We start from the raw sequence: 20,080 nt of genomic DNA, 5'->3' as shown, positions 1-20,080 counted from the left end.
ATTGTATAAGACTAGACATTAATGATAATTTGCGATAATGATTTTATAGTAAATAAAATAATAAATCAATAAACAACAAACTTTGTAGAATAAACTCTAGTTCATGATTCTTTAATACTATTTTAAAAAGTAGATTCTAAGTCTAATTCATCTTACAAAATTAATATGTAAGACGAGATTTGAATCTACTTATATGTTATAAATTAACCTTATCTTTAGTTGATATAAAACTTCCAATAAACAATAATATTCTATGTGAAAATATATAGAAACAAATTCTCCTAGAACAATTTATAAAACAATAAACTAATCTTAACCACATTGTACAATATTTTTTTTATCACATATACATGTCTAGATTCCAATGCCTTACGTTTCCATTTTTTCCATTTCCTTAGTGACCAAATCTCTTGATCGGTTAATCGTCACAAGGCACAAGCACGCATGCTCTTTGAGTTCTTCCACTTTTTTCCCAAATCCAGCATCACTTTTCCTAAGCTCCTTCACTATTTGCATAGATAATTTATCAATCTTCTTGTTCAAACAGAGCTGCATCATTGCCCTCACGTGTTCAATGTCATCGTAAAGCCGATCCACAAGTCTACTCATTGTATCAAAGTCTTTGTTTAATATATAAGATCCCTTAGCTGCCATATCAAGCTGCTCACAAACTTTACCAAGAAACCTTCTTGAAAACCTCAAGTGTGGAAGCTCCTTCTCAAGACTCTTACATGTAAATTTCAGAACCGTTGGCGTGACTACTGAAGTTAAAGCATGTGTTGTTACAGCAACCATGTCACACAGCACAGTAACACAACATGCTGACGTCTTCAAATATCTCTTTAGCTTGAAGTTTCTTTCCAGCGTTTTTCTCATTGATTTCAAACGATTCAACACTGATGAATTTTCATCACTGATGAGCTTGAAGTCATGATACTCGAGATTTGAAAAAGGGTTAGTCAAGATGAATGAGTTGAGCTCAAAAATGATAAGCTTCAACTTTTCTTTTGAGTCATCATCATCATTGTCCATGATTTGTAGAGCTCTTTGAATGAACTGGTAATTACAGTGAACTTGATTGATGTTTTTGAGAAGATGGCTGCAAATGAGGGAAGCCTCAGCACTGACGTGAAAGTAATCGAGAATGAGTTTCTTTAGTTCTGGTTTCTGTGAAAGGATCGTTGCATCAATGATGGTGTGTACAGTTTCTTGGTCTGGTTGAAGGAGGGTTTCTGAATATTTATTCTGGTTGGAATGAATGCAATGTTGGTGAGCAAGTAATTGAGCTTTGTCAAAGAAATCAACGTAGGATTTTGACCTTAAAGCCCTTAGATACTCTTCATGGAAGTTTACACTTTTTGATACATCTTTAGGTTGGTTGGCATCTGAAACTAGAAATGTAATTTTATTATGATAGAAATCAAATAGTTATGTCACACGATTATATAATATAAATAAAAAGTATTGTTAAAAGAGGTTTAATTAAAGATATAATTCTAAATCATTATATTTAATTGGGTTTATTATAGAAGAATTCAGCTTATCAGAATAAATTTAATCTGATTAAAAGTAGGCTGCTTTGATTCTTCTTTTTGGGTTATAATAATTATAGTGATTATTTTGAATAATGTAATTGTAATAAGAACATGATAATACAATACTTTGTTATCCAAATTAATTAATAATACTTATATATATATATATATATATATATATATATATATATATGTTAGTTTTAATTTAAATTAGGAGATTTTGTGATATTTATCTTGGCAAATGCATCTCAGGGTCGACTGAAGGCCTAAAAAAAGCCAAAAAGTTTTCTATTAATTACTAATGATTTTAGACCTCTAAGAAAACAGATTTAAAAATAATTTTTTTAATACTAATATATAGCTTTAGGTCTTAAAAAATCAAAAAATAAATTTGTAATTAAAATGTTTCATTTTTAAGTTTATTTTAAACCTTTTAAACTCTTGAATCATCTATCTAAAAAATTATTTTCCTTGTATGCAAGCAAATTTTCATTTTTAATTCATCACAATTGTACATAACTACGCTATTAAGATAATTATAATCAATGTATTTTCATATTGAAATTGACATTACAAATATAAATGTATATTTTGATTCTTAGTACTTATTTAAATTAAAGAAAAAGTCATTCATTCTTCAAGTTTCATAAAAAAAAAAAGATATGGATTTTTTCTTTGTATTTCTATTATGGTTTCAATCATATATCATATTTCTCTAGGAGTAATATTATCTTCTTTATTTTCTTTAATCAAAGCCTATAAAGACAACAATTGCTATACAAACAGCTCATCGCAGGTGAGAAGCTTTGGCTCTGTTAGAACTAACTTAATAAGTACGCATATGCATACAAAAAAAAAGTATTAATAAAGAAATATCAAATAGAAATGAAGACACCTCAGTTTAAGGAAACTTTTTTTATTAATTTATCTTTGTTTGCGGAAAATTGTACTAAATATTGATATTTCCATTGTCTTAAATCTAAATATATCAATAAATGTGAGTTACGTAATATATAAGTTATTTAGAGCGCCAAATTATATAAAAGTAAGTAATAAATAAATAAAATAGTTTGGAAAATTCTTAAATACAATTGAATTTAACTTTAACAAAAAATATATATATTTTTATATAAAAATATTGTAAATTTCTTTCATAAACTTATTATATGATTATTTTAATTATATTATCAAAATAAATCAAGAAAATATTAGTATAACTACGGTCAATTTATATTAAAAAAAATGCATATAACTACTATATAAGTTTATGTAAAATTTTAAAATTGACGGAAATATGTTAAAAATGGGAAGTTGTCAAATATTCTGTTTATTTAAAATAAATATAATTATTTTTGCATCATTTTAAATTTTAATAATTTGCATATATTAAATATTATATATGAAAATATTCTAACTTAAATAAAAAAAAGTCTCATTAAAATACTACCTAAATGTCTCAGTTAAACTATAAAGTTTACGAAAAAAATGTAATAAAGTATTAGATAAAAAAATAATAAGTGCTTTGTATGTAATCAGTAAGTTAAGTTTAAATATTGATAAGTTCATATTTAAATTTAAAAAGACATGACTAATATGATTTTTTTATAGAAAAACTAAATACTGAATTGAATAATTGGAAATTTTATCGTATGCTCACAAAAATCTCCTGTTTAAGAATTAATGTTAGACATTTATTTTTTATTTTTAATGGAATCAAATTTTTAAAGAAAAAACTTTGAATTATAATATAAGTATTTTTATTACGAACGGTGCTGGAAATTATGCATATATTGAAGTTCTACAAAATTTTAACTCATTTAGATAAACAAGAAAGCTAAAAGATATCACATGCATATATTGAAATTATGCATTTATTTATCTAGAAAAAAAATGACTTCTACAACAACAAAATAATCGAATCAAGTCTTTCCCTCAACCTCTCAAGTTCTTCATTTCAAAAACAAAATAATTCAACTGATCCTGGAAAACTTCCTAATTAGGACCAGAACATCTAAGTTTTTTTTTTTTTCTTATTGTTCTTCGTTGCCTTTAATAAAGACAGAAATAGGTTAAGTGACGCAAAAGAATGTTTTGCAGATCATAGGTTGTAAGGACTATGAATTTGTAATGTTTTTGGACATTAGTCAAATGAAAAAGATGAAGTGATAAGAAGATACCTTGGCTAGACTTATTAAGAGCTCTTAATATTTGTAGCATGGTTGGTTGATCTTCGATTCTGATATTAACAAGTCTTTATGAGAATGAAGAATGATCCATTAATTGTATTGTGTTGAAGTTGATAAACATGTTTGCAATCTTTGTTTTTAAAGCCTCTCTCCATGGAGATTGTTCAATGATTGCAGTTTAAGCTTTCTTTCTTTAGTCATAATCACATTTAAGTTCTCTTTAATATTCTCATTACTTCTCCCAGTTCAAATGCTCATAAATATCCCTATTCTGTTACTAGATCTTTTCCAATATTTTAATTTTATTTATGTGCTATTGTTAATCTACTTACATTCGTTTGCAAGCTAACACAACTATGTAATGATGTGAACATATAGGCCTCTTGATATTTTTTAATTAAAATAATTAACCCTTCCAATATTTTTGTATATTTTTATTTGAAGTCATTTAATAAATCAGTACATTATTAATTTTATGTTAGTAAAATACCAAAACTGACAATATGCTTGTCCAAATGAAAATATTCTCAAGGTTTTAAGAAAAAGTTTATATTCTAATCATATAAAAAAAAATCGAAAATGAATTTTACTAGTAAAGTTCATAGTATGTTTTCTTTATAGTAAAAACAATTCTTAAAAGGAAAAAATGCATTAAATTATTAAGCAATTGATAATATTATTAATATATATATATATATATATATATAATATTTTTATTTATTTAGGTTAATATTTAGTTTTAAAATTTACGTAGATTAGACAATTTAATTTAATTTTAATAATTAGTAAAATTAAAATTATTTTAGTCAAAAATATTCATTTTATTTAATTTTAATATTTATCTTTATTTAATTTAATATTAATTATAGTTAGTCTAATCATTTTTAGCATTAATTTTAAGTAATTATAAATCTAAATGTTTCTAATATATTTTTATACTATCTATTTATGTTAATATCAATTAAGTGCATACTAATATTATTTATGTATTAAATTGGTGTATTAATTATTTAAAATAGAGAAAGTCTCAATCCAAATACTTATAAAGTTATATTTAAACAATAATATAATATAATTTGTGAAACTAATTTGTACTAATGTGAATTTAGAATTTTACTTTCCTATTTTTCATTTATAAACACTCTTACATTCAAAGTGGCTTATCACTTTTTTTTTTATTTACATAAGACAAAAGCCTCTTTTCACCAAGAAAAAAGAGTCTTTTTCCTTACTAAGAGTTATTATTATAATAATCCCTTCAACCTTGCTCTCCAATAAGAAAGCAACTTCATCACAATGAGTTTAACCTCCTTCAACTTCTTCTGCAACATATATACTACTTTACTATCATTATTATGTTATATTTCGCAGGAAATATTGAATTATTTAAAATATATAAAACACTTAACATAACATATAAACTAGTTAATATCTTATTTTATATTAATTTATAAATTTTCAAATTTAAATATATTATATTTGACTTAATTATAATTAGTTTTTTATTTCAGATATAGTAACTCATTAAATATTTAACATACTTTAGTTTCATGGTGTTAAAATTTCAAAATCAATTTATATAATAATGTTAACTTAGTTATCATTATTTAGAGTCAACTTATCCAATACTATTTAGAATCAATTATGAAAGTTGGTATTATAATAAATTATAGTGTTTATTATTATAGTTTGAATATTGACCGAGTCTAAATATCCATTTTTTTGAAGTGTACACAACTTAATAAAAAATATCCATGTTTTGTTAATTGTCTATTATGGTGCAATTATGACAACTTGGAGAACCAACAACATAATCGGATAAGCTACTCAACCAATGATTTTGTTACTTTTGAGATTGAATTTCCCTAATTTGGATATTGAATCATTCAATCATTTCATGATCCAACACTTATTTTCTGACGTGCAAAATACTTTGCCACGCAATCCCCGGCAATGAAAGAAACTCCAAACATACTAAAAAAATCATAACCACAAACCAATTGAATGAGTTAGTATGAATTAATTCTTCCAAAATCTTCACTTTAAATGTTGTGATGAAAAAGATTTTAATAAATTTAATTAATTCGCTAGATTTATTGATGAAAATTAATGAACAATATTTAACATTAGTGTATACTATACATTATTATCATAATGATCCAAAGAAAATATATAGGGCAAGTGTTTGAAAACGCTTTAACTTTCATTGATAAAGTTTATTAAAGAGTATAAAAGGTGAAATATTTGTTAATAGAAATGTCTTTTTTATAGTTGGTAGATACTCTCCATTGTGATCTAGATGTGAATCATGTGAATTTCGAATAGGTTTCGATCAATAGAATAAAATTGTTAAAAAGAACACATTGTATCCGGAGATAATGTATACAGGAGATAATATTCTTATTACTTCTTATCTTATATTTTGTATATGTAAGACTCCTTTTTCTTTCATTGTGAATAAATTGTTGTATAAATAAGATATTCTTTTAATGCATTTTACGATAAATAATTAATTTAGTATAATAAATATCAACATATTTTGCTTTTACTATGATAAGAAACAAATATTGTTTTAATATAAAATTTTCAATTTTTTATAATGTTGTTTTTACTGATTTTTTATACGTTACATGTGTTTATTGTAAGGGCATGTAAAATGAATAAGGGGCCATTGGGCCTTATGTGGGGCAACCAAGCCCATCAGCCTAAGGCCAGCTTAACCTTAGGAAGGGCTCCTCAGTGTTCTTTTTCATTTTCCTGAGCTCTTTCCCTTTCTCTCTCTAAAACCCTTTCCCTAAAGATTTTCTCTGACTTTTCTTTAGATTCCCAGCTCCTTGAACCGTTGGAATTCGATTTAGGAGCTACCCAAGCGTCCGCGACGTAGAGGGCTTCATTTCTACCGAACATTTTCTTCATTCCGACCGGTAAGTCATTTTTTCCCTTCTCTTTCACTGTCTTTGAACCTAGGGCATGCGACGTCACTGGTGGCATGTTACTAGTGGGGTTTCATCTTCATATTTTCTGTCAAATCAAGCTCTAAGAGTTGTACCCTACCCCAATTTGGTGGTTTGTAGGTCTTGTTGAACTTGTCTCTGTGCGGGGTTACCATTTAGGGCTTCTTCCAAAGTGCTGTGATTTTAACCACCAAGGTAAGGGGAGCTGAATACTTCTTTAAATTTCTTGCATGAAGTGTATGTATATTGGATTTTGACTTTGTGCACTGTTTGGAGTTGTATTTTGCGTTTTAAGTATGTTGTATGGTATGTGTTGATATGTGAAATCCATGAAACTGTGTTGAGCTGTTTTGAATTGAATTGGATGGGTTTGAATTGCTATAATTGACCAATTCGAAGTAATTTAAGTGTGAAAATCTGGTATACTCTAGTTGGGTAGAAAATTTGGGGTTTTAATAGTTTTTAGGTCATTTTGAAAGGAAGTGAGGTAGTGATTTTGAGTAAATGAGGGCTGCAGCGTTCTTGGACTGTTGGGGCAGCCTAGATAAGTCCATTGCGACTTGTTAGAAGCATAAAAATGGTCTAAAACATGTGCCAAGTAGAAAATTCGGATTTGGGTCCCTAAGTTGTTGAAATTGGTGTTTTAGAGTTAAAATTGAACTTTAATCACTTTAAAATGGTAGTAGAAAGGTTTAGAATCATTTAGATAAGTTTAATTAAGTATAAAACAAGAATTAAGGGTGTTAGAAGTTAGTAAAAATGGTTAGAAATGGTCATGTTGGGTTCTAGTAGCAATTATGCAGAATTCTGTAAAATTATGCAGAACGCTACAGTTGACCATTCAGTCTTAGTGGGTGGTATTGGTAGCATTCGGTTTTAGTGAGTGGTCTTGGTAGCATTCGGTCTTAATGGGTGGTATTGGTAGCATTCAGTTTTAGTGAGTGGTCTTGGTAGCGTTCGGTCTTAGTGGGTGGTATTGGTAACGTTCGGTTTTAGTGAGTGGTCTTGATAGCGTTCGGTCTCTCTTAGTGGTCGATCCTAAATAGTGCTCAGCCACTTCTTCAGTCTTTCCTTTATGGACCGTTCGGTCATGTCCTTTGGGAAGTGAAATAAGTGCTCAGTCAAAGTCTAAGCGTTCGGCCAAGGCCCTAAACGTTCGGCCAAGGTTTTTAGTGTTCGGCCAAGGCTCTAGGTGTTCGTCCAAGACTCTAAGTGTTCGGCCAAGGTTCTAAGCGTTCGGCCAAGGTTCTAAGTGTTCGGCCAAGGCTCTAGGTGTTCGACAAAGGCTCTAGGTGTTCGGCCAAGGCTCTAGGTGTTCGGCCAAGGCTCCTAGTGTTCAGCCAAAGGTCTAGGTGTTCGGCCAAAGCTCATAGCGTTCGGCCAAAGCTCTCAGTGCTCGGCCAAAGCTTCCAGCGTTCTGTTCAAGCTCATTTGCTCTTGTTTTGGTTTGAATTAAGTGTGCGGAATGATTGAAATGCATAGTATGATCGTGGTAATGTTATTATACTGAAAGTATGTGAATGTATGAGACATGTTTGGTGGTTGAATGTAACAAGTATGTGTAATGAACGTAATTCCATGGCCTCAAGGTGAGGATTCATGGTGATGCCCTCAGTGTTTGTAATGATTGCATGGTAGCTCAGTTTTGGGGGTTTTCCTGACGCTCCAATGGTCTTTCATTCTCAAGTACAGAGGATTGATCCATGTGGTGAGGAGTAGCAGGAGGTCCTAGTTTGGGAGGCTTCCAGTATGCTCCAGGGTGCGGAACGGACTAACCTCGTGAGTGTGGTAGGGTGGAACCCATTGACAACGACTTTGGAAAGCAGTAGAGGCCACCATGAGTGCATAACCCGCCATAGCTCGGCAATCATTATAGTCCGGACGAGTCGGTTTATAAAGCAACAAGTCTTTTGATGTCATGTTACCATGTTTGAGTGAATTTTGCATGTCGATAAGTGTGATTGAATAACATGCTTTTTATATCTAGCTCACCCTTGCTTGTTTGTGCTTATTTGTGTATGTTTCCTTTGCGATGATCATCCACTTGGATGGGAGCAGACGACGAGGAGGTTCTTTTGGAGACAGCTTTGGAAGATGATGACAATGCTGTTGCCTAGTCTCCTAGGATGTTATTAGTTATTTCCTGCATTTTGAAATACTCATACTTTTAAGTTTTCAGTTTAGATTCTATTGTGTTTAAGCTCAAAAATTCTGGAGCTATTTCGAGGATGACTGCTTTCCTATATTATGCATGATGACGTCTTTATTATATATGCTTTTCTATATAATTGGGATGTCACATTTATGGTATCAGAGCAGTTTCTGTTCTAAGAGAATCCTGTAGGGTATGTGTATGCCTTGTTTGTGCAGGTGTGCTCTTATTCATGTCCAGGATTTGTTGTTCCTATTTTCCTTGCTCGAACTGATGGTATTTTCCTTTTTGTGTAAGCAAAAAAATGGCACCTAAGCCTCCTCTACCTCCTCCTCAGCCTGAGCCTTCTAAGAACAACAGAGGACTAGAGGATGTACTTGAGACTATGCAGCTTCAGAATGCTATCCTGGTGCAACAAAACACCATCGCTTTAAACTCTAAACATACTAACAAAATCATAACCACAAACCAATTGAATGAGTTAGTATGAATCTAATTCTTCCAAAATCTTCACTTTAAATGTTGTGATGAAAAAGAATTTAATAAATTTAATTAATTCGCTAGATTTATTGATGAAAATTAATGAACAATATTTAACATTGGTGAATACTACACATTATTATCATAATGATCCAAAGAAAATATATAGGGCAAGGGTTTGAAAACGCTTTAACTTTCATTGATAAAGTTATTAAAGAGTATAAAAGGTGAAATATTTGTTAATATGATGTCTTTTTTATAGTTGGTAGATATTCTCCATTGTGATCTATATGTGAATTATAATGTGAATTTTGAATAAGTTTCAATTAATAGAACAAAATTATTAAAAAGAACACATTATATACAGGAGATAATATTCTTATTACTTCTTATCTTATATTTTGTATATGTAGGATTTCCTTTTTCTTTCATTATGAATAATTGTTGTATAAATAAGATATTCTTTTAATACATTTTACGATAAATAATTAATTTAGTATAATAAATATCAACATAATTTGTTTTTACTATGATAAGAAACAAATATTGTTTTAATATAAAATTTTCAATTTTTTATAATGTTGTCTTTACTGATTTTTTATACGTTACATGTGTTTATTAAAAAAAATCATGTCTTTACTAATGACAAAACACATGTTAATTATCCCAAAAAAAGTCACATGAAATTAGTAAATATATCAGTGTTATTAAATGTTATTTTAGACTCGGCTTAACTAATTCTAGTTTTTGTTTTTTAGAAAACATGTTTAAGTTGTGTAAAATTATTTTTAACTTTTTTAATAAATACATATTTGTGTTAGTGTCAAATTATCATAAGTTAAGTTGATGTTAATTGAGTCTACTTAGTGTTTGACACTAATACAATATTAAATTGATTATAATTGGACACAAAATGCTAATTTTTTAAAAGGAAAATTAAAAAGAAATGCAAAAATATTTTTAATTTTTGTTATAAGTAAATATTTGTGTAACAAATGCTAATTACAATACATATTAAAAGTAAATATTTAATTTTAATAAATATTAAAAATAAATAAGTTTAGTTACTTAAGTAATTGACATTAAGTTATATATTACAAATTTATGATTACAAATATGAGCTATAGATTTCTTTCAATTCAAAAGTCTAAATCTTAAGATAGCAAATCTTTTCACTCAAGTTTTTCCCATACTTTGTATATAAATTTTGTCACACTTATCTTCTTCATTCACATTCATAAATATCTCTTTATCCACATTCATCTCCTTCACTTTATATGACACTTATCATTTTCACCCACACATGTGACGTCCCAAAATATATATAGAAAGCATATATAATAAAGACGTCATCATTTCATAATATAAGAAAGCAGTCAAGAGTAATTTAAGGATTACAATCATCCTTAGAATAGCGTGGAATTGAAAACTAGAGTATTAGGGTTTCTTCCTAGAAATTACATTGAATTTAAAACTTTAAATGCACAAAAGATTTTCAAAGTTAGCTAATAAAAGCTAGCGAATCTAAGCTGCAGCGTTGTCGTCCCCATCAAGTACTGTTTCCAACGTATCCTCCTTGCCATATGCTCCCGTATAACGAATTATACGATCATCGCACATACCCAAACACAAACAAGTAGGGGTGAGCTAGACATAAAAGCATGTTATACAACCTCACACGACATGCAAAAATAATCACTCAAACATGGTAAAATCACATCACAGGACTTGTTACTTTATAAACCGACTCGACTTGTTACTTTATAAACCGACTCGTCCGGACTAGAATGATTACCGAGCTATGGTGGGTCTTGCACTCGTGGTGGCTTATGAAACTTGGACTCCCCCACCCTACCACACTCACGAGGTTAATCCGTTATCACTCACCCTGAGCCATACTAGAAGCACCCAAGACTAGGACCTCCTACTACTCCTCACCATATGCTTCAATCCTCTCTACGTGAGAAGAAAGACCATTGGAGTTTCAGGATGACCCCCAAAACTGAGCTACCATGCAATCACTCTACACACTACCAGGGCACCACCATGTATGCTCTCCTTGAGGATCATGGAATTACGTCCATGAACCATACTGTTACTTTGAAACTTAACCCAAGACATGAATAACCGAATACCATCATATTATCACAGTGAATCCAACATATCTCATACATTCACATACTTTCCACATAAATCACATCATACTATGCATTCCAAACATTCCACTCTTCAAAATAAAACTACACATACAACTTAAGAATATAATTATTCAAGAATTTACTCAATTCAAATAAATTTACTATTTCGTAAAAACATTTCTCTTCACTCATATCATTAATTAAATATCTGAACCCATCAAACTAATTAACAACATGTTTAGATCATGTGGTAAAATTTGTAGTCCAATCCAACGGTTAATAAGGTAGAACTCATAATTTTTGTATAAATGGTCCAAAGACAGAAATTAAGCAATATTGAGATCCCTGAGAAGATACGAAATTAATATCTCTAAATATGTAACTCTAATTCAAATCTGAACGGTCAAAGTAATTTAGTATGTGTTAGAAACTACATACTAAAATTTCATGTTGATCTAACGGTTAACTAGGTAGATACTGAGGTTTTACCGAGGTAACTCACGGAGAGAATTTTAAGTGGTTTTCGGTTATACTCAAAATGCGGAACGAATTTCTCTAAGCACAGACATCTAATTACAAATCTGAACGGTCAAGATGACTTAATACGTCTTATGAACTACATAATAAAGTTTGGGCTTAATCTAACGGTAAATGAAATATATATGGAGTTTTTTTTACCATGATAACTTAAGAACAGAAATATATTGTTCATCAGATTTTTCAAACCTTCAAAATTAATTTCTCAAAACATAGACTTCCAATTACAAATCCGATCGGTCAAAGTATAGTAATATATCTTAGGGATAATATATCCAATTTTCAGGTTGATCTAACGGTCAAATAGGTCAGAATCTATATTTTACCGAGAGGACTCAGTAACCAAATTATAGGGGTAATTAATTTACTCAAACATGCAAGATTTATTTCTCCAATTAGAGACTTCTAATTGATGATCCGAACGGTCAAAGTGAAGAAATAGGTCTTAGGATTCATATATTAAATTTTTAGCTAAATCCAATGGTAAAAACAATTAAAAGGAAGGTTTTACCACAATAATTCGAAAATAAGAAAATTATAATCATGAAAACTAAATTTATACAAATGAATAGATAACTACCATTACCAAAATTTTAACATGTTCATAACTCATATTCATGATCATAACATGTATAAAAATCATATATAAGAAGGATTAGCTCCCCTACCTCTATTCCAGACTTAATCTCGTACTTAGAAATTGTTCCCCGAAAACTTCCAGAATTTCCCCTTTGCAACTAGAATTTCCTCTAACTCTCTTCTCTCAAAATTTTTCTAAATTTTTGGTGCAAGTTTTAGCCTTCCCCATGCTTGCTATTTATAGTCCAAAATTTTACTATTCATCATTTTTTTAATATTATTTATTATTTTAATTTCACCACTTACATAATGGATTCACCACTTACATAATGGATTCCTTAATAATGACTTCAAATATGAATGCTTTCTCCATTAAATTTTATTTTACTTTTTTTTTTACAAAGAAGTAGAAAAGAGTTTGAACCCATCACCAAAATTTTCTACCAATTAAGCTACCAAAATTTCTTATTTAACTTTTCACATTTTATATTATAAACTTATTATATTTTCCATTCCTAAAGAAATATATTTTTACTAGTAATAAAATTGTAAATATTTTTCATGGGTCTTACAACACACATCTTTGTTACATTTGTTTTTTCATTTCCTTCATCCATATCCTTTTCCTCATCTTTTTCATTGATACTCATTTCTTTCATTTACATTCATTTTCTTGGTCTATTTATCTTCTTCATCTACACTCATGTTTTATCTATCATAATTTGTTTTCATTTGTTGAACATGAAAACATCATATATGAAATTGTTTTAAAGTTGCTCTCGTTAGCATTGACCAAACCATTACAAATTAAACTAATATGAAAATTTATTTTATTTAATGTCGACACTAAATAAAATAAAATTTAAAACAAAAGTGCATTAGATTAGATTGACTTGACCAATGTTAAACTACTTGAAAATTCTATTGAAAAACTAATGATGAATTAATATTCACTAAGTCAATATTATTTAGAATCAACTCTCAAAAACTTTATCTTCTACGATTTTAGATGACTGACACATGCAATACATATACGATACTAATAACTATTTAATATATATCAGATTTTTCTATTTAACGTGACAAACATCTAATTTTTAGTATGAGTTCAAACTAAATTAATAAAATTTAAATTTTTATATCAAGAATATAGCTTTTCTTTTTTTTATTATACTAAAAATGAAATATGTCTCTTATACTAAACAAACTATTTTACCCTATATTTTATTTTGGCAGAGAAGAAATTAAAAAACTAACATTTTAAAGAATTGTATGGTCAAATTATAACGTTAACATTGCCAACATCGAACATATGAAGCTTCAACTTTGAAACCTTCCAAGATGTTTTTCTTTTTCTTTTGTTATTGGAAATTGAAACTTTAACGCAAGCGTTATATAAACTGTGTTGTTTACAATCTTTTATGGATAAAATAAACAGCAGATACAGTGTTCCTTCTCTTTCCCTAATATTTCTTTTAGGGAATTAAGTTTAGAAAACGGTCTCAAAAAGCCTACGTTGCATGAATGTGTACTTCATGCGTTAAAAATTCTCATAGTGACACATTTTTAACTAATTCTTGTAATAACTTGTTTATATATTATATATTATTTCCTATCATTTAACAAAACTATCATAATAATTAAAACTTTATAAATAAACATTGAACTCACAAAATGTTAGATATTTTTAAATAAAAATATAAAAACAAATCCATGTATAACCACAAAATATTAACATCGATTGAAAAATAAAAGTGACGAATCACCAAATCAATAAACCTATATATAGAAGCAACCCTTAGATATCCAATCCACTCACAACATGATTTCTTAAAGACTCCTTGAGGCAGCAAAACATAAACAAAGTAAATGAATAACTACATGCGCATGCGTGAAGAGTCCGAATTGTGTTATTTGAAAGGTTCTAACATAATGTGTCAGTTCTTGTGCCTAATGTGTTCTTTTGTAATTTTAACTTACCAATTTCAATGGTTAATTATAATAAAATTAATAAACAAATTTTAAAAATATAAAATTTAAAAAATTCAAATAAAAGCTAATGTGTCAACTCGTTAACTTGTCAACATGTAACATGACATGTTAGGATTTTCAATTTATTTTCTTGCACCATGTCTCATACTGTTTTTGACAGACCTGGACCTTGATAGACGAGTCAAAATAGGACAAGCTGGTACATTTGGGCACCTAAATTAAATAAACAAAATAAAGGTATTATATAAATATTTATCCAAAATGACATGTAAAAGAATAAAATGATTTTTTTGAAGAGAATAATTTCCTACTCTACCATTCACTAATGTCAAGCACGAAATTGAATTAGAGTATGTGTTTTATAGAGGTGTTGTTACATTTGTCTTCGTTTTAGCTGATTTTACTATTCATGAGAGAGTGAAAGCGAAGATTTGCAAGATGCGTTATGTTTGTTTGTACTGATTTGGGAGGAATGATTTTAGTGAATTTGCAGGTTATGTACTTTCATAGTTTGAGGAAATACCACGTTCAAATTTAGGTATTTGAATTCAAAAATTTTATAATCGATTCCAATTCATGTTTTCATGTCTAATAATAAATAAAACATGGTTTTAGATTCATGGTGCATAGGTTGGAGGAATGTTTGGTTGAAGATGATGAAGGTTGATGGGTGAAGACGAAGATGAAAAGCTCGAACATGAAGATATGAGGTTGAAGAAGGCGTTGGGAGAATAAATGCATATTTGGATCCTACCTATTTGTATTCGATTCCAGTTAATTGAAGAAATGAAGTAATGCGTGTATTCAGTTCCATATTGTGGTATTCGATTACACCAGAGAGAAGAAATGTAGGCAATGAGTGTATTTGTTTCCCTGAGAGCTGTATTGGGTTCCTCTCTCAAATTAACATGTTCTTCTAGCAACAATTTTTTGGGGTGGACTATCACCACCAACCACCCATATACCCACAGCAAAGCCATTACCTTGTGGGTAAAAACCGAAAGCAAAGTGGCCAGAAGTGATACCCATGAACTATTATTCCCAAATTCAGTAGAATAGACCCTGACTTTATGATGCTCTCACCTTTTTTCATATCATAAACTTCTTTGCTTCTTTGCTAGCTTTTTTCATTCTTTTTTATTTATTTGTTAATATTGTTAGCTGAATTTTGGTTAGTTATTTTTTTATAAATATTAAATTTCATTCAATAATAAATAAAATCATAAAACTTAGTAGTAAATTATATTAAAAAAATATTATATTCATTTTACTAAATTACAATTTTCTTACATTTTTAAAATTAATTTTAATAATTATTTTTAATTTTTTACTTTTTATAAACATTTTTACAATTAAATATAACATTAACAATTATTATTTTATATTACTTTAATAACTAGGGATATTTTAGTAATCTTTAATTTCTACCAATTAAACAAATTTTTTAAATTTGTCACATCAATCAAATTCTACACTAATTCTTACAAACTTTACTTCTAAATCTACTCTCAATTACCCACAAATCCACTAAAAAAAACAACAAAAATATTACTTTCAAATCCACTCAAATCCATTCAAATCATTTCCCCAGATCACCTCAAAAGAACAACTAAATAATTTATTTATCTCCTAATTCATAACTTTAAATGGACCGTATATTTTTATATAATATTATTGTAGAATTAAATTTAATTTAATAATAGGGTAATCTCACTTTAGTTATTCGTAGTTTATATTATAATTAAACATAGTTTGTATTATGATTAATCTATTAAGTGATTTTTTTTTTCAAGATTCAAGGGAAAAATTTAAATCATTACAAAATATCATTACAAAACAAATATTAAATTAACTTTTGATGAAAACGAAGTATATCATGATAACTTTTGATGAAAACGAAGTATATAATGATATAGTCACAGTTTTGAAAATTTGACAAACTTATAAGTTTCAAGTTAGAAAGGAATTAACGTAATGTACTTTTTAAGTTTCAATTGTTATAGCCAACACTGAAAACAATGTGAAAAGTGTTCAATTAGAAAGGAATCAAGGTAATGTACTTTTTAAGTTTCGATTGTTATAGCCAAGACTGAAAACTACGTGAAAAGTGTGACAGTGTGTGTGACAGTGTGTGTGACAATGTGTGTGTGTGATAGTATGTGTGACAGTGTGTGTGTGATAGTATGTGTGACAGTGTGTGTGTGTTCGCGTGCGTGTATGTGTGTGCGTGTGTGTATGCGTGTGTGTGTGCGTGCGTGTGTGCTTGTGTGTGTGTATCTGTGTGTGTGTGTGTCTGTGTGTGTCTATGTGTGTGTGTCTGTGTGTGTGTGTGTGCGAGTGTGTGTGGGTGTGTGCAGGTGTATGTGTGTGCGCGTGCATTTGGGTTTGTGTGTGGGTGTGTATGTGTATGTGTGTTTGTGTGTTCATGCGTGTGTGTGTGTATGTGTGTGTTTGTGTGTGTATGTGTGTGTTTGCATATTTGTGTGTGTGTGTGTGTTTGCTTGTGTGTGTTTGTGTGTGTGTGGGTGTGTTGATGAGTGGGTGAGTGTATCATAGAGTGTGTGCGTTGGTGTGTGTGGGTATGTGTTTGTGTGTGTGCGTGTGTGTGTGCACGTGTGTGTGTGTTTCTTTAGCAAAATTACAAAACTTTGGCAATTGTAACATCTAACTTTCTTCTTATGAAATTTCTAACCACCATCAGAATTGTGCAAGATGTTTTATTTTTACCTTTGATTGAATCACTAATCTTCACTTTGTCGTTCGAGTGATTCTTTATGCTTAGTGCTGTCTTTGTTACCTTTCTTGAACCTTTTCTTGTCCTTATATTGAAACCGGGCCTGTAGTGCTTGTTCTTGGTAATGTAGTGTTGAAAATTTGAAAAACTTATAAGTTTCAGTTAGAAATGAATCAAGGTAATGTACTTTTTAAGTTTCAATTGTTATAGCCGAGACTGAAAACAATGTGAAAAGTTTTCAATTAGAAAGGAATCAAGGTAATGTACTTTTTAAGTTTCGATTGTTATAGCCGAGACTGAAAACTACGTGAAAAGTGTGACAGTGTGACGGTGTGTGACAGTGTGTGTGATAGTATGTGTGATAGTGTGTGTGTACGTGTGTGTGTGTGTGTGTGTGTTTGTGTGTGTGTGTGTTTGTGTGTGTGTGTCTGTTTGTGTGTGTGTATGTCTGTGTGTGTGTGTGTGTGTGTGTGGGTGTATGTGTGTGCACGTGCGTTTGGGTTTGTGTGTGGGTGTGTATGTCTGTATGTGTTTGTGTGTGTGTGCGGGTGTGTGTGTTTATGTGTGTGCGTGCGAGTTTGTGTGTGTGGGTGTGTGAGTGTGTGTGCGTGTGCGTGTGGGTGTTCATGCATGTGTGTGTTTGTGTTTATGTGTGTGTGTTTGCGTGTGTGTGTGTTTGTGTGTGTGTGTGTGGGTGTGTGGGTGTGTGGATGGGTGGGTGAGTGTGTGAGTGTGTGAGAGAGAGTGTGTGTGTGTGTGGGTGTGTGTGTGGGTGTGGGTATGGGTGTGGGTGTGTGGGTGTGGGTGTGCGTGTGTGTGTGCGCGTGTGTGTAGGTGCGTGTAGGTGCGTGTGTGTGTAGGTGCATGTTTTTGCGTGTGTGTGTGCGCGTATGTGTGCGTGTGTGTGGGTCCGTGTGTGTGCGTTCGTGTGTGTGTGAGTGCGTGTGTGTGCGTGGGTGTGTGTGTGTGCGCGTGGGTGTATGTCTGAATGTACGTGTGTGTGTGTGCATGAGTGTGTGCGTGAGTGTGTGTGCATGTGTGTGGGTGGGTGGGTGTGTGTGTTTTTCTTTAGCAAAATTACCAAACTTTTCGCAATTGTAACATCTAACTTTCTTCTTATGAAATTTCCAACCACCATCAGAATTGTGCAAGATGTTTTATTCTTACCTTTGATTGAATCACTAATCTTCACCTTGTTGTTCGAGTGATTCTTTATGCTTAGTGCTGCCTTTGTTACCTTTCTTGAACCTTTTCTTGTCCTTATATTGAAATCGGGCTTGCAGTGCTTGTTCTTGTTACTGCTTACGTTCATTGATGCGATACTCATGTGCTTGTAATGGATGTTGAAATTCCTCAATCTCTAATGTCTCCAAATCACGAGTCTACTCAATAGCAACAACCACATGATCAAATGTTGGAGTTATGGTTCTTAGGATTTTTTCCACCACATATTGGTATGTAATACCATCCTTACATGCTCTCATAGTATAACAAGTTCCTACACACCTTGTCAAAATACTCTGCCACAATTTCACCCTCATCCATGGTTAGAATTTCAACTTTTCTTCTCAAAGTCTGTAGCCTTACCTTCTTGTTTTTATCACCATCACCATAAGTTTTCATCAAAATCTCTCAGATTTCCTTGGCAGTTGCTGCCTTGGAGATTTTGTTGAAAATCTTTGGGCTCACACATTGACAGAGCATAAATCTAGCCTTTATATCCAATTTCTTCTACAACTTGTAGTTTCATTTCTCCTCATCTATTGCTTTGCTACCTGGTTTCTCCAAATCACACTCTATCACCTCTGTCATGTCCTGAAAACCAAAAATAGCCAACATTTTGGTTTTCCAGTCATCAAACATCTTCCTATAAAAAATTGGAAGTGGTCCCTCGTATTCCACCAAACCCTCCTACCATACTGCACTATTTCTTGATCAAATCTTTGAAGCTTCTTGGACCTCCTTATTCACCTCTAAGGATTTTTCACTTCCAAAGAACATTGCTTGCTGGATATACACACTCCTTCCATACCTTGATCACACCCACACACCACACAGATCATGTTTCTTCTGGCTCTTGATATTATCTTAGGGTTCATATAGAGAGAAAGGGAAAAAAGACTTTTAGGGGTCAGAGAGAAAAGCACCAGAAGGGAAGAGAAAGCTAAGAATAAGCACAAACAGAGGATGATAAACAGGAGCAAAGCAAAAGCTCACAACAAGGTATTGTATATTTCTAATAATATAGACATGTTGATCATCGCAATAAAATTAAAGCTCTTTTTAATGATTTGTGTCTTTTTTTTAAGGGAAATTTGCATCCTGATAGTAATATTGTGCTTAAGGGCTTTAGCTGAACTTGGTTTTGCCACTTTATCACATTATATTTTCACGTTCAGATATCATAAATGTATGGTTGTGGTAAAACAAGTTTTGACCATCACTTTTGTGTAGGTTTGAAGATTTGAATGTGTTAGTTTATTTTGATTTGGTTTGTGCAACTTATTAATTTGATAGGTCAAAAGATGAGTTAATTTGATTAGATTAATTAGCTCTTTTCTAATAAGGAAATTAAAATTAAAAAAAAATAATTAAAAAAATAATTTTTTATATTATAATTTTTAAAAATATAAATATATAATAGTATTGTAATTTAAATGATTAACACTTACTGATAGGTTGTCGTTGAAGCTATCAAATTAATATTACTTTTCAAGGAAACTTCAGTATTGCCAAGTAGTATTCAAGAAGGTAGATAGGGCTAAAGTAACCCTGAGTTGTCTCGCAACGAAC

General features: G+C 30.5%; 1 protein-coding gene across 1 annotated transcript; it reads right to left on the bottom strand.

Moving 5' to 3' along the window:
• Positions 1 to 284: 284 nt before the first annotated feature.
• Positions 285 to 18,832, bottom strand: LOC148199353 (UPF0496 protein At1g20180-like). The gene is made up of 3 exons (XM_088112632.1): positions 18,794 to 18,832; positions 18,594 to 18,669; positions 285 to 1,391 (listed from the first exon to the last, which is right to left on the bottom strand). The coding sequence occupies exons 1-3, from the start codon at positions 18,830 to 18,832 to the stop codon at positions 370 to 372; spliced, it is 1,137 nt and encodes a 378-aa protein (XP_087968758.1). The 3' UTR covers positions 285 to 369.
• Between the last annotated feature and the right edge of the window lie 1,248 nt (positions 18,833 to 20,080).

Source organism: Vigna umbellata, chromosome 4 (genome assembly GCF_029865625.1).
Source record: "Vigna umbellata cultivar VRB3 chromosome 4, Vumbellata_1.0, whole genome shotgun sequence".
Classification (NCBI taxonomy): Eukaryota; Viridiplantae; Streptophyta; class Magnoliopsida; order Fabales; family Fabaceae; genus Vigna; species Vigna umbellata.
Note: the sequence above shows the minus strand (reverse complement) of the source record. Positions and strands in the feature narration are given on the sequence as shown.

Coding starts and splice junctions, on each gene's coding strand:
- LOC148199353 (XM_088112632.1), bottom strand. CDS start 18,832: ATGGATGAGGGTGAAATTGTGGCAGAGTATTTTGACAAG. Junction 18,670..18,793: donor TGGCAGAGTATTTTGACAAG/GTGTGTAGGAAC, acceptor GCTATTGAGTAG/ACTCGTGATTTGGAGACATT. Junction 1,392..18,593: donor TGAGTATCGCATCAATGAAC/GTAAGCAGTAAC, acceptor TTACATTTCTAG/TTTCAGATGCCAACCAACCT.